The 12,274-nt window shown below is 30.8% G+C and overlaps 3 protein-coding genes across 4 annotated transcripts; 1 reads left to right on the top strand and 2 right to left on the bottom strand.

Annotated features, from left to right (window-relative positions):
- Window positions 1–581: 581 nt before the first annotated feature.
- Window positions 582–2,527, bottom strand: LOC128194222 (disease resistance protein RUN1-like). Of its 2 annotated transcripts, XR_008245561.1 has the most exons (3): window positions 2,483–2,527; window positions 2,191–2,284; window positions 582–1,513 (listed from the first exon to the last, which is right to left on the bottom strand). XR_008245561.1 is itself a non-coding variant. In XM_052869229.1 (2 exons), exon 2 carries the CDS (start codon window positions 1,361–1,363, stop codon window positions 593–595), a length of 771 nt encoding a protein of 256 aa, XP_052725189.1. In that variant the 5' UTR covers window positions 1,364–1,513; window positions 2,191–2,457; the 3' UTR covers window positions 582–592. The 2 variants fall into 2 exon arrangements, 1 of the variants encoding a protein (XP_052725189.1); XM_052869229.1 differs by lacking the exon at window positions 2,483–2,527 and having other exon boundaries at window positions 2,191–2,457.
- Window positions 2,528–4,428: 1,901 nt separating this feature from the next.
- LOC108335506 (remorin) lies at window positions 4,429–6,746 on the top strand. Its single transcript, XM_017571530.2, has 5 exons — window positions 4,429–4,785; window positions 5,514–5,564; window positions 5,642–5,729; window positions 6,144–6,225; window positions 6,318–6,746. Exons 1-5 carry the CDS (start codon window positions 4,638–4,640, stop codon window positions 6,516–6,518), a joined length of 570 nt encoding a protein of 189 aa, XP_017427019.1. The 5' UTR covers window positions 4,429–4,637; the 3' UTR covers window positions 6,519–6,746.
- A 1,366-nt stretch (window positions 6,747–8,112) lies between these two features.
- LOC108334593 (transcription initiation factor IIE subunit beta) lies at window positions 8,113–12,224 on the bottom strand. Its single transcript, XM_017570458.2, has 4 exons — window positions 11,683–12,224; window positions 10,565–10,696; window positions 10,351–10,467; window positions 8,113–8,748 (listed from the first exon to the last, which is right to left on the bottom strand). The coding sequence occupies exons 1-4, from the start codon at window positions 11,869–11,871 to the stop codon at window positions 8,413–8,415; spliced, it is 774 nt and encodes a 257-aa protein (XP_017425947.1). The 5' UTR covers window positions 11,872–12,224; the 3' UTR covers window positions 8,113–8,412.
- Window positions 12,225–12,274: the final 50 nt, after the last annotated feature.

Genomic DNA, 12,274 nt, shown 5'->3' on the forward strand with positions numbered 1-12,274 from the left:
TTTTAATAATTATTTTACTCAATTATTTTCACTTTTGAATTTTAATACTGTGTACGAAACTTTTCTAATTATTATGATGTGTTATCCAATTTCATTTTATTTTAATTATTGAACTTATTTTTTAATTATTTTAGTGATATTATGTTATTTCGTTTCATTTTCGTATAAAATGTAATATATAAAAAATTACACAATATACAAAACTGTGATATAAAGATTCATATTTGACTTATAATATTATGTTCAAAATATTTTCTTACAATAATTTAAATTTATTTTATTATTATTTTTGTAATATAATGCATAAATATAAAGTCTCTTTCCCTTATATAATAAAATATAATAAAAATGTATCTAACTTATCCATATATACCATAATTTTTTATTAAAACTTATACTGTATAGTTAAAATTATATTTTTTATATGAAATAAAATAATATGTGAACATATTATATATATATATATATATATATATATATATATATATATATATATATTAATTAGAGAAGAAAATAAATATATAGAACATTTTGATATAAACTTAAATTTATCAATCTCATTTCATTAAGTATCTGATTCATATTAGAAGTTTCAGTCATAGAAGTGCTCAATGTATGAGTGGTTTGAAATTTGTATAATTTCTACATATTTCAGCCCATAAAAAATTGCTTCCAAGTTGTCTATGTTAACATTCAATTGTTTAAGGTACTTTAAACGCAGAATTTTCACATTCAGCAATCCCATGTCATGTATAATTTCTAGTTTTCCTCCAGTTATATGTAGCTCACGTGGTATCATATTGAAAATTTGAAAACATTTTATATAATTATGTCCAGGAAAACATTCTCGCAAACTTTTTCCAGGAAAACATTCAAGATGCAACTTTCTCAAGTCTGCTGGCAAATAGATAGGAAATTTAGCATACCTTGGGTCAGACGCACTCCAAGATATTTTGAGATGTTTAAGTGCTGAAAAATATTTCAAACTTTCAAACTCTTTATCCCTGATCATGGCCTCCCTTCCTATATTTATGCTGAGTCGTTTTAGTTTTTTCAAATTTCCAAGGTCTGATATTCTGCAAGGAGTCTTTTTAGAAGTGCTTATTAAAAATCCTTTGAGTACTTGGAGATCAGTGAGCTTCTCAATCCCCTTTGGCATGCCTTCCAATAAGCAACACTCAGACATAATCAGATGTGTTAGACTTTTCATTGATGAAATATCATCAGGCAGTCTTTCCAAATTATGACATGCTTTCAGATCAAGAATTAGTAGACTCTCAAGTTTAGCAATGGAGGATGGAAGCTCGAATATTCTTGATATCCCACGCAAACTCAAATATTTTAACTGCTTCAGAGTTCTCATCTCTTATTGTTCAGAACCAACCACAAGTTCTCCAATTCCCCATCAAATGATTCATCTCTTCCTTTTTCATGGAATTTCCTCCTTGATGTTGCCAATTGCTTCATCAACACACCTACGGCTTTCATTTTGTTTGTTCGAATTGACATTTTACTGCAAACAAACAAATATACACTCAGCACCTGCCTTTAGAGGCGAAAACATGAATGAAAAGACAAATAGAAAACGATAATTAAAATATGAAATACGGTCTGTGAATTATGCTAGCCTATGAACATAAACTATTTTTTATAAAGTGTTGGTTATTTTGAAGTCTGTGCTCTAGTTTTGCCTTTAAAAAGTATTTTATAAATGAAAAAAAAAATTTAAATTGTCTTTGATATCTATTCCTAAGTAATAAAAAACTAATGGTAAGATAAAAACAAAGTTAATAAAAGAAAACATCATGCATGCACGAACGATAGTTTTCACATAGCAATTACGAACAATAGTTTTCACATAGCAATTAGGAAAAGTTTAGTTATTTAATAAGCTACATAAGATCAAACTAATGACAATCATCAACAACAAATAATAATCAATCATAATATAATAAATTTCTTGGTGAAGATATAAAAACATAATATATGTATTCAAATCAAACTTTTTCTACAAATAAAACAACATAAATTATATACGTTCAAAATTATTTAATTCAAAGGATATAGTAGAAGTTTGAACTCTATTAGCATCTAACAATAAGTGATATATATGGGTTATAACCCTCATTTGAAGCATCATATAAAAGTTTAATATTTCTATACAATATCAATAACAAAATAGAGTTGAACCTTTGAAATAATTGGGACAAAAGAAGGTAGATATGTAGGAATGTATTTCCTCCACTAGATAACTTCGTCCAATTCTTTCTGTTACACCCTGCCACTGACAAAAGAAAAAAATGATATTAGAAAATCGCACATTCGAAGCTAGTATATGATTGAAAACTGGATATTAACAAATTATAATAATCAATTTCTTAAAAGAAACACACACACACACACACACACATATATATATATATATATATATATATATATTATATTATGAAAACCAACAAAAGAGACTCAAGGTACATCTCACCAAACCCCAGGAGGAATTTCAGAGAAGGAAAACTTTGTGGAAGATAATCCTCTTGTGGATACAACAATCTCAAATAAAGGATTTAAATACAATCTGATATAGTTAAAGATAGTTTAGAAGGAAAGCATACTTGATATGGAGGGAAGCTAAATCATGGCATCAGAATTTCCAGTTTTAGTATGATTTGAAGTAAGGAATTACCCCACAAAAGTTTCACGTCATTCTTTCAGGACTTAGACTTTAATGATCCCAAAAGTTTGATTTTCCCTTCAAAGAAATAATCTATAAATTTGTTACGCTTTTTAAAATACAAGGATTTTGTAAACCATGTAAAAGTTTCAGAACAGGCGAGACAGATGAAAAGGGACAATAAGTAAAGGAAAAGATCATTGGCTTAGAGTCACAATAAACAAAGCCATTGCTATAAAATATGCTTTTGGTTTTCGCCACCCTATCAATTTGGCATGTTCATAAAGCAAATTTTTCGGGCTTTTGCATGTTGTATTGGGCTCGGCCATGGGATAATCTACATTGAGGATAGCCAAGAATTTGCTCATGGCTTTTTCTTCCTGCACGTCCATAATTGCACAAAGCCCTAACAATTTGCTTGTGTTTACACAAAGTCCGCAACACAATTGCACCAAAACCTAACAAGTCTTTCCTGTTGTCATAATATAATATTAATAATTTAATTCATACTATTATTAGATATTTAAATTCTTCACACAATATAATATTAAAAAACTTGTTTTAGTTATTTTAATTAATAAAATAATTAACGGAGCAACTTGTGCCACTCTATTATTAGTGACTGAGGGAACTATTCTATCACTCAATTATTTTACCTGTTAAATTTCTCAACATTATGTGCATGTCATCATGCCATAAAATTAAACTAAATGACTGTAAACTTAAATTAAATTAAATACACTCCATATGTCATGTCCAGAATAAAGTATTTTTTAAACTTTTTGACTAACTTAATCATGTCAAACATCGAAAGCTTGTGAGTATATAATAAGCTTCAGGAGATGGCCAACTCCTTTTGAATTTCTTTAGTTCTGCACTCTCTTTTCAAATTGAACTCAAATAAAATTTTGAAAAATACCACAAGTACATATCTATATATTTATGAATTTTTTTGTAAACAATCAAATTGGAAAACCTGAACAAACAAAACCAAGATCAATAGTATCTTTTTTTATTTGATTTGATCAAAATTTCATATGCAACCGATTTTAAAATAGGTCAAAATCGATCAAATTTTATATTAAGGATGTTCAGTTAATAATCATCAATAAAATAGGTAGATAAATGCATACCAATGACAATATTATTAAGAAAACAAAGATTCTATTAACATTTTCTTTGTTTTTTTTTTTTTTGTAAAACGTGACAAGAAGTTGACGTCAAACCATGAAAAAATAGTCGCATGTACACGTCTATCTGAGATTATAAAGCGAATGAAGCTAAAAGCGCGCTACTAAATGGTGTAAATTATAAGCAACCTATAGAGTCAAAATATGAGTGTTATATATTATCATTCTTAAATTGCTACATCATAATCAGTAATAGTAATTATTTATATAATTTCTAATTAATCTTTTCTCCTTTTCCCATCACTTTCTTTTCACTCTTACTTCCTTTGTGTTAATTTCAAACAGTCCTTGAGATCTTCCAATGACAACATGCTTAAATTTTAATTTCCTTTAAGTATGTTTAAGGTATTTGTGCTATGACTGTACTGATTTAAGGTTTAAGGTCTAGATTTAAACTGATAACAGTATATTATCAAATTTACTCTCGAAAAATTATAAAATCCGATGTATTTTCCCGGCGATGCAGAAAAAAACGAGGAGAAACATACAAAAGAATGAGAAAATGAAAATCATAGGTGGTAACTAAGTACTATTAAAGACAACAATGCCGTGAATATTCGCGTACTTGTGTTTGGGCCCAACTTGAAACTTCGCCGCGCCCTTACGTTGTTGTGCAAGGCGAGGCTACTCTGTCAGCTCGCAACCTTGTTATTCACAAATTTTAACTTTTTCTCCAACCTCTTCACTCTCTTTGCTATGCTATATATTTAACTTTACAACACTCTCCGTATTCATCCATTTCAAAACTCAAAACCTTCCTGAATAAGTCAGCCGTCATGGGAGAAGAGGTCTCAAACAAAACCCAACCAGAGTTGCACGATCAACATGTTGTTGTCGACTCTGTTCCTCCTCTTCAGGAAAAAGAATCAGATAAACCTGACCCTTCAAACGAGAACGTCGCTTCTCCTTCTCCACCTTTTCAAAGTAAATCTCTAACTCTTGTTTTACACCATACCTATATGTAATACACCCACAGCTTAAAAGCAAAATTTAAATATGATTTTGTTTACTAAGCTTAACAGAAACTCAGTTTATGCATTTTTTTTTTCTTCTTGGTGTTTGAAGGATAAAGGATGTTTTTGCTAGTGTTTTCATAAACTCTTCTATGTGATTAATGCGTAGATCGAAAGCAGAATTGACGATCATGTTACTTTCTCTGTTTCTTTTCTTTCTTGCCTCTTCTCTTTATTTAGTCCTGTTTTGTTCGAAGTTAATAAAGTTTGAAGAATAATTTTTCTGGTGCCTGTTCTTCTCTGTGTCCAAGATGGTTTTCTCATCATATTATACATTTCTTGTGTCTTGATTTTATCTGGCTCTTTCTTTTGAACCTTTGGTTTATTCAGTTTGTTTATCTTTTTGGTTACCTCTTTGAGTAGTTTTTGCTTTGGTTAAGACAAAGCACTTAAAGTTCCTTTCTGGTTAAGACTTTTACTTCTATTGTATTCTTTGATACGTGTAAGGTAATATAGATCATTAGATTAGAGTCCCTGTGGCATATAACTATTATATATTGATCTTTTAAACAACGTGAATGAATCTTTAGGCAATATAATTGCTACACTTGCACGAATGGAGAAGTACTTGCATTGGGCATGTAGTATTTATATATCCTATGCAACTACTATTCATTCTCTCTGTCATGTTTTTCATAGAGGTTGAAGATCATCCTGCTGGAAAGGATGCCGAGGATTCAGTCAGCAAAGGTCATTCTTTAACAAACTGTTATGTACTTACTGAATGTTCAAGAGATAGGTAACCTTTTTTCACATTGTTTCACCAGATGTTATGCTTGCAAGAGTTTTAACAGAGAAAAGATTGGCTTTAATCAAAGCATGGGAGGAAAGTGAAAAGACAAAGGCAGAGAACAGGCAAGTTGTCACCTTAAATAATCCAAATAGGGAAGAATAACTATTTATGTTGTGAGAGCTTTTGCACGAGGCTATGTAACAGATCAAATTTTAAGAATGATAAACCTTGATGTATCTGAAATAAGATTTCTTGTTGCTAATTCAAATCAAATATCGTTGATTCTTACAAGTCAGTTAGTTTTATAAAATTGAGTTATATTTAAAATAAATTTTTTAACTGTATTAGAACTCTAGACTAGAGTTTATTTGTTGAGTTTATTATTTCAATCGAATCATCATGGTTAGATTACTTATTAATATCTAATCCAATACTCAAAATATATGTTTCAAAATAAACACAAATTTTATTTGTAATGTTAAATTAAACTTAAATTAATTAAAAGTTGAGTTTCATGAACGTGAAATGATATTTAGGGCATACAAGAAACACTCTTCTGTTGAGTTGTGGGAGGATAGCAAGAAAGCATCAATAGAGGCAGAACTCAAGAAAATTGAGGTGATTAGCATGGTTGCCTTGATGTACATATACACTGATTATGTTAAATTTGTGTTCAAAGATCATCACTTGAAAAAAACTGTTTTCAACAGGAAAATTTGGAAAGGAAGAAGGCTGAGTGTGTTGAAAAAATGAAGAATAAAGTTGCGGAAATTCACCGATTAGCTGAAGAGAAAAGGGCATGTGTGGATGCACAGAAGAGTGAAGAATTCCTGGAAGTAGAGGAGACAGCTGCAAAGTTTCGTAGCCGTGGAGTTACGCCAAGGAAATTCTTTGCATGCTTTAGTGCCTAAGTTTCTTAGGTGAATGAAACACCAAATTTTCATCCATTTCTTATATGTTGTTACACATTTAAATATTGTTCGCTGTGTTGTTTTTTCATATGTACTATTTGGATCTGTTGATTTGAAGAGGATAAATTAGCATAGAAATAAGGGAAGAAGATTTGTCTCCCATAGTTGTTCAATACTACTGTTGAAAAAATATTAGCAATTTAATTTACTTCCATTATGCTCTTTTAACTTCATTCTTTATTAAAATACGTGCTTTTTCCTGTAATTATAATAATCAGTCATGAATCGATAACCGTATAATCTTTTGAAAATATATCTACTGGTCTAGATTAGTTGATATAATTACTTTGTGAATTAAATATTTGGGAAGAAAGTTAACATTTATTTAATTTTCAAAATCTTTATACTGATTCTTTTAAAAGAGTAAGGAATTTAAGAGAAGAGAAACATATTGAATTTTCTGATTTACAATATATGTGAAATCACAGGTGATTCAATGTTAAGATCACAAATGAGTGGTTTATGTGAATTTGTGATTACAAAGGAGGCAAACCTATGTTAATGTGATGCAAGCATTCAATTACTTTAGCATATTGAGATTTTAGGGTTCTCTAATATTGTTAATTAATAAACGCATGTACAAGGTGTTATACTAAGAAAGATTAAAAGAAATCTCATATAAAAGTCAGTCTTTGATACTAATACTCAATGAAATATGAGAAATTATCTATATTTATATGAATAATGTCAAGTTGATAAGTGAGATGAATATTACTAAATGAATAGTTAGAATAATAAATTAGTATGTAGCTTGACTTATTAAATATTATTTGTATCATTGTTTGATATGCTTTGCTATGTTACATAATCTTTCATAATAAAAGAAAAAAATATGAAAAAGAAAAAGTTGTTAAAATTTGTACATTTTCTAATTTTCTAATCTTTCTTATTTTGCGTATAACATGTTTTAAGAATTTTGTGATTACCATGAACAATAGAATGTCTTTCATGTTTAATTTGAGGATTATGCGTTATTCTAAACATTGCTTTTAATCCTTTATGCTTTAATATTCTTTGCATTATTATACATTTGAATCCGGTAATATATTTTAAAAGGTTTTATTTTGTCATTTCTATCTAAAACGTGAAATTCATTAAGGGAGTTAACTGACATACCCATAAACTTGTTTATTTATGGTATTAGTTAAAAAAGAGACTAAAGTAAACTGTCTTACACCGAAGTGTCCTAAATGAATATTTTTAAACTATAAACTCTATTAATCAAAATCTAAGATTTTATGGCATACATGCTACTGCCTTTTTATGTCAGTGAAGCACTTCGACTAGAACAATTATTGTACTTTCTGTAATAGTTTATAATAATTGATTACGGCACCACTTCTTCAGCCAAACGCTACAATATATAACTTTTACGACATGTGAAAATGGGTCAGACTTCAGGATGCAAAATGCATTTGACTCTTCGTATGTATACTTAAAGTAGCAATATATCATAACATGTTATTAAGATGAGCAATAAACCCCGAATGATGAACTACAACCTTAATGTGTATAAAGTAAAAAAGAATATCAGTTAACAACGGTAGAAAATACCACTGAGAACCTTTTACGAATATTTTTCACTGAGTCAAATGATCATTACCATTCAGCCTTAGAATGGTGTATAAGTGTAGATAAAAAGAATGCCTTGTGTATTTGCTATGGCCATCGTTTCTCTCCAACTGATGAGGTACATCCAAAACCAGAAGCAGTTTGCTAATACAATAAAACAAGCCAATACCCATCTGAACGACTTAAAGAATTTTTAACCACATGTTGTATGTCAACAGATGAGCTATATGAATTCATTCACCACTTGTTCTTAAGTCAGGAATCATTTTAAATTCTGAAAAAGCTCCGGAAGATGGGCATTAGTCAGCTTGGTCCTCTTAGTGATTTCATTCTTCTTCTTCTTAGGTTTAGGCTTTGTTGAAATGCCTTCCATTTGCGCTGCACTCCTCCTCTTTGCAGTGTTAGTAGCAGGCTTCATTCCGTTCTTTTGTAGATCCCTCTCTATGTCAATCATATCACGAGGCAATTCAATCTCCCGAAAAAGCTGTTTTAGGTCATCATCCACCTTAATGGGCACTTTAGGATCATTCGGGTAGGCAATGTCCTCTTGTGAGTCAAAGTTGGATAACAGCCAAACCTCCCTTGAAGCTTTCAAAGCCTACAACCCAATAACGGTCTAGTTCCGTGAGAAACCAATTATTTAACTAATTTTTGACTCCTTGCTGCTCTAAGAAAATCACCATTCACCACTACAAATTATCCAAGTATTAGATGTTGCAAATTAAATTTTTAAGTAGTTCAATTCTTTGGATATTTTTTTAAAAAAATAACACCACAAAGTTTCACTCATGTATTATCTTAGTATCACATCAACCTATAGAAGCAGAGACACAGAATGGTCTTTCAAAAAAAAAAACAGAAAACGAAAGTATGCTAACGAAGGAAGACGTGGAAAAACTAAATGTAAGACCCAAGAAAAATAAATTTTTTGAAGGGTGGTTTGGACGAGATTTATATTTTTTTATAATAAAATAATAATATGTTAAACAGAATATGGAATGTCACTAATAAATGAATATTTGGTACAAAACTGAACCCCTTCAGGTAATAATGACATGCAAAGTTCAGCTTTTTGCTCAAGTAATGCCAGAGAATTCAAAATCCCATATACGAGAAAAATCCATTTCCTCAATACAAGCCATAATGGCATAATTCAATACTAGCAACTCGATGTTCATAGAAAGGGGTAAAATGATTTTAAAATTTAATTGATGTGATGTTTCAGTGAATAAGCAAATTAGTCCAAAAATCAGATCACATTTGGTTCACCCAAATTTTCTAGTTTGGCACCTATACTTAACTGACATGAACATATTTTAAAGTTATAAGATTCTAAAGTTTATTTGAAGTTATAAAATTCCAAAATTTGGTCCTTGTATAAAGCAATTTTGGATTTCCATACTTCCGTTTTATATACTCACAACAAGAAGGCATAAGCAAGTGCTAACCATATTTGAAACTCAATCTTTCAACTATGCCATTACTTTCAAAATAATACACATAAATTTAAAGTATGAAAGACAGCCTCTGAACCCTCTTCAAGTTATGCTAACTTATAACTTCATGTAGATTTAACGTGTGAAAATCTCATAAGCAAGTGCTAACCATATTTGAAACTCAATCTTTCAACTATGCCATTTTACTTTCAAAATAATACACATAAATTTAAAGTATGAAAGACAGCCTCTGAACCCTCTTCAAGTTATGCTAACTTATAACTTCATGTAGATTTAACGTGTGAAAATCTCATTATGTTAAAGTTAGAGACAACTTTACTTGAAATAATTTATTATTTTCGTGACATCCACATTATGAATTTGCCTAAATAGAGTTTCATTGCATGAAAAAGAAAATTTTCAAGTACAAACATTGAAATAAATTAAAAAAATGAGAGAAACTATTTAGAATGTGCTTGAAAGCACAAATAAAGGGTGGGATATACACTTGGACTTGTTCCTTTCCTTGAAAGAGCTAAGACCATGGGTAGACATAATATAACTAGTTTTTATACATATTTACACTATATTAGTTTGTCCATATATCGTCTTAAAAGAATTTCACAACTCTCTTACAGAAACATTTGATCTTAAGAAAGTGAAATTTAAACTTAACTCAATTCTAATATCGATTTTATAAAATGAGGTTTGTATCCACTTTAAAATGAAGTTTGTTTTCACATTAACTAACAAGAATAATTTACCTGCAAGTCTTCCATCACAGTTGGGTAAGAATCTTTTAGGTCAACAACAGCAATACCCTCTGGAAACTTACGCACCAGGACAAGCAGCTGACTTTTGTCCCTAATATCATGCTTGGACTGCAGAGAAAAAGCAATGCCAGTATCACAAACCAAACTATGGACCTAAAACTGAAACATGAAAGTGTAGATACAGTAACACGTTAATAGAAGTTACCTTGTAAGAGAATCTTTCCCCATCATATTTTATTTTTGGGTTTTTCCTCATACTCTCAAAAACATCTTTATTAGCTCTCATGTCCACATAACACGCTTCATTTATTTGCTCCATCGTTAAAGCCTTTCGGGTCTGTAAAGCAAAAACACTAAGCATCAATGACACTCACTAACCACCATTCAGAATGACCATCAGACACAAAATAACTTACAGAAGGCTAAAGTAAAGCATATACTATTTCCCATCCTCTTACCAATAATCAGCAGCGTCATATTACAATTAGCCAAATGCTAACTGTTCCCTTAGGACACTGGTAAATGAATTCAATTTTTTAATTAAATATTATCATTAATCCACTTCCATTGGGATTTGCTATGCATTCTCAATGTGAATTCTGATAAAGGCTTTTTACTTTGAATTTGTTAACTGTCTTTAGGATACTGGTTATCAAGATCCTTAAAGTGAAACATTTTTAACAGAAGATAAGCAATCTTATTCAAGTCATAAGGACAATTAGATGTTCTGAGTATAATAACCCCGGTTGCATATTTGACACTGCTGATTAAGCATATTTTTAAAGACTCCGGGTATTTTTCACTTTTCACGAGAGACAATCCTGTTTGAATTAGTTAGAATCACTATCAATTCTGAGTATAACCTAACTGCATATTCGACACTGGTCCTTGTGCATTTTTTAGAGACCACAAGACGAGAGACAACAATACCGATCCGTTAGGATCATTATGAGTTCTAAGCATAACCCAGCTGTATATTAACAAAGTACATTGAACAATTTTTTAGAAATCAAGTATCTTACGTGAAAGACAATACACTTGAATAAGTCAGGATCATCAAGAGTTCTATATTCCAGCTGTATATTCAACACTGCTGATCAAGCATCTTTATTTAGAAATCACAAATATGTTTCCCGAGAAACAATCCTACTAGGCTAAGAAGCCATGGGTTCTGCGTATAACTTAACTGTATTTTGCCACTACCTATTGTGCTAGAACAACTTTACACTAATTGATCCATTCGGTCTTTACTAAAGATGAATAAACCATAACACAAATATTTACGGTAATATAGAAAAGATGGAATGAAAGAATTATATATACCTCAAAAAGGAGATCAATAACACGCTTCATCTGAGCCCCTACTGGTGCTTTGCGGATGCTATTAACATGTTGAAGTCTTTCCGTGTCGTTAGAGAACTTGACAGCACCTGGAGTTCTTCCATTGTTTGAAGCCGAAGAATTCTTCTCTGGCTGCCTTTTAAACCTGTTTCCCTTTTCCTGAAACGCCATCTGACGTAAAAAACTGATAGTAATCGCAGCACAAGGTTTTACTCTCAGATTTGCAAATCGATCAACTCCGCGCTGGTACTTTTGATTATCTACTCTTCTATGTCTATTATTTGGGGAAAAGGCTTAATCAATATATCTTATTATTCGTGGATCCAAATTGGAAAGGGAATCAAACAGGTGGTAAGTGGATTTTGAAAAAGGTAGATTACGAGAAGATTGAAAGGTGTATGATCGCAGGAAATTGGATTGTGTGGCAAAGGGGATTGCCTTCACAGGTTTTTCTCCTGCACAATCTGAATCACGCGGACATAGGAAGGAAGGTCTCTTATAATATTTCTCCGCAATTCAACGCGTGCCTACCCTCCGTGCTATTTAACTAGGTTAAATAACTTTTTCTTTTTTT

The sequence above is a fragment of the Vigna angularis genome, chromosome 10, assembly GCF_016808095.1.
Source record: "Vigna angularis cultivar LongXiaoDou No.4 chromosome 10, ASM1680809v1, whole genome shotgun sequence".
Lineage (NCBI taxonomy): Eukaryota > Viridiplantae > Streptophyta > Magnoliopsida > Fabales > Fabaceae > Vigna > Vigna angularis.

Bases quoted from the DNA above. Each gene is read 5' to 3' on its own strand.
- LOC128194222 (XM_052869229.1), bottom strand. From the start codon at position 1,363: ATGAGAACTCTGAAGCAGTTAAAATATTTGAGTTTGCGTGGGATATCA.
- LOC108335506 (XM_017571530.2), top strand. From the start codon at position 4,638: ATGGGAGAAGAGGTCTCAAACAAAACCCAACCAGAGTTGCACGATCAA. The intron at 5,565-5,641 runs GTCATTCTTTAA...TTGTTTCACCAG, and splicing joins CGAGGATTCAGTCAGCAAAG to ATGTTATGCTTGCAAGAGTT. The intron at 6,226-6,317 runs GTGATTAGCATG...TGTTTTCAACAG, and splicing joins CAGAACTCAAGAAAATTGAG to GAAAATTTGGAAAGGAAGAA.
- LOC108334593 (XM_017570458.2), bottom strand. From the start codon at position 11,871: ATGGCGTTTCAGGAAAAGGGAAACAGGTTTAAAAGGCAGCCAGAGAAG. The intron at 10,468-10,564 runs GTAACTTCTATT...TTTTCTCTGCAG, and splicing joins GGGAAAGATTCTCTTACAAG to TCCAAGCATGATATTAGGGA. The intron at 8,749-10,350 runs GTAAATTATTCT...ATTGGGTTGTAG, and splicing joins CTGTGATGGAAGACTTGCAG to GCTTTGAAAGCTTCAAGGGA.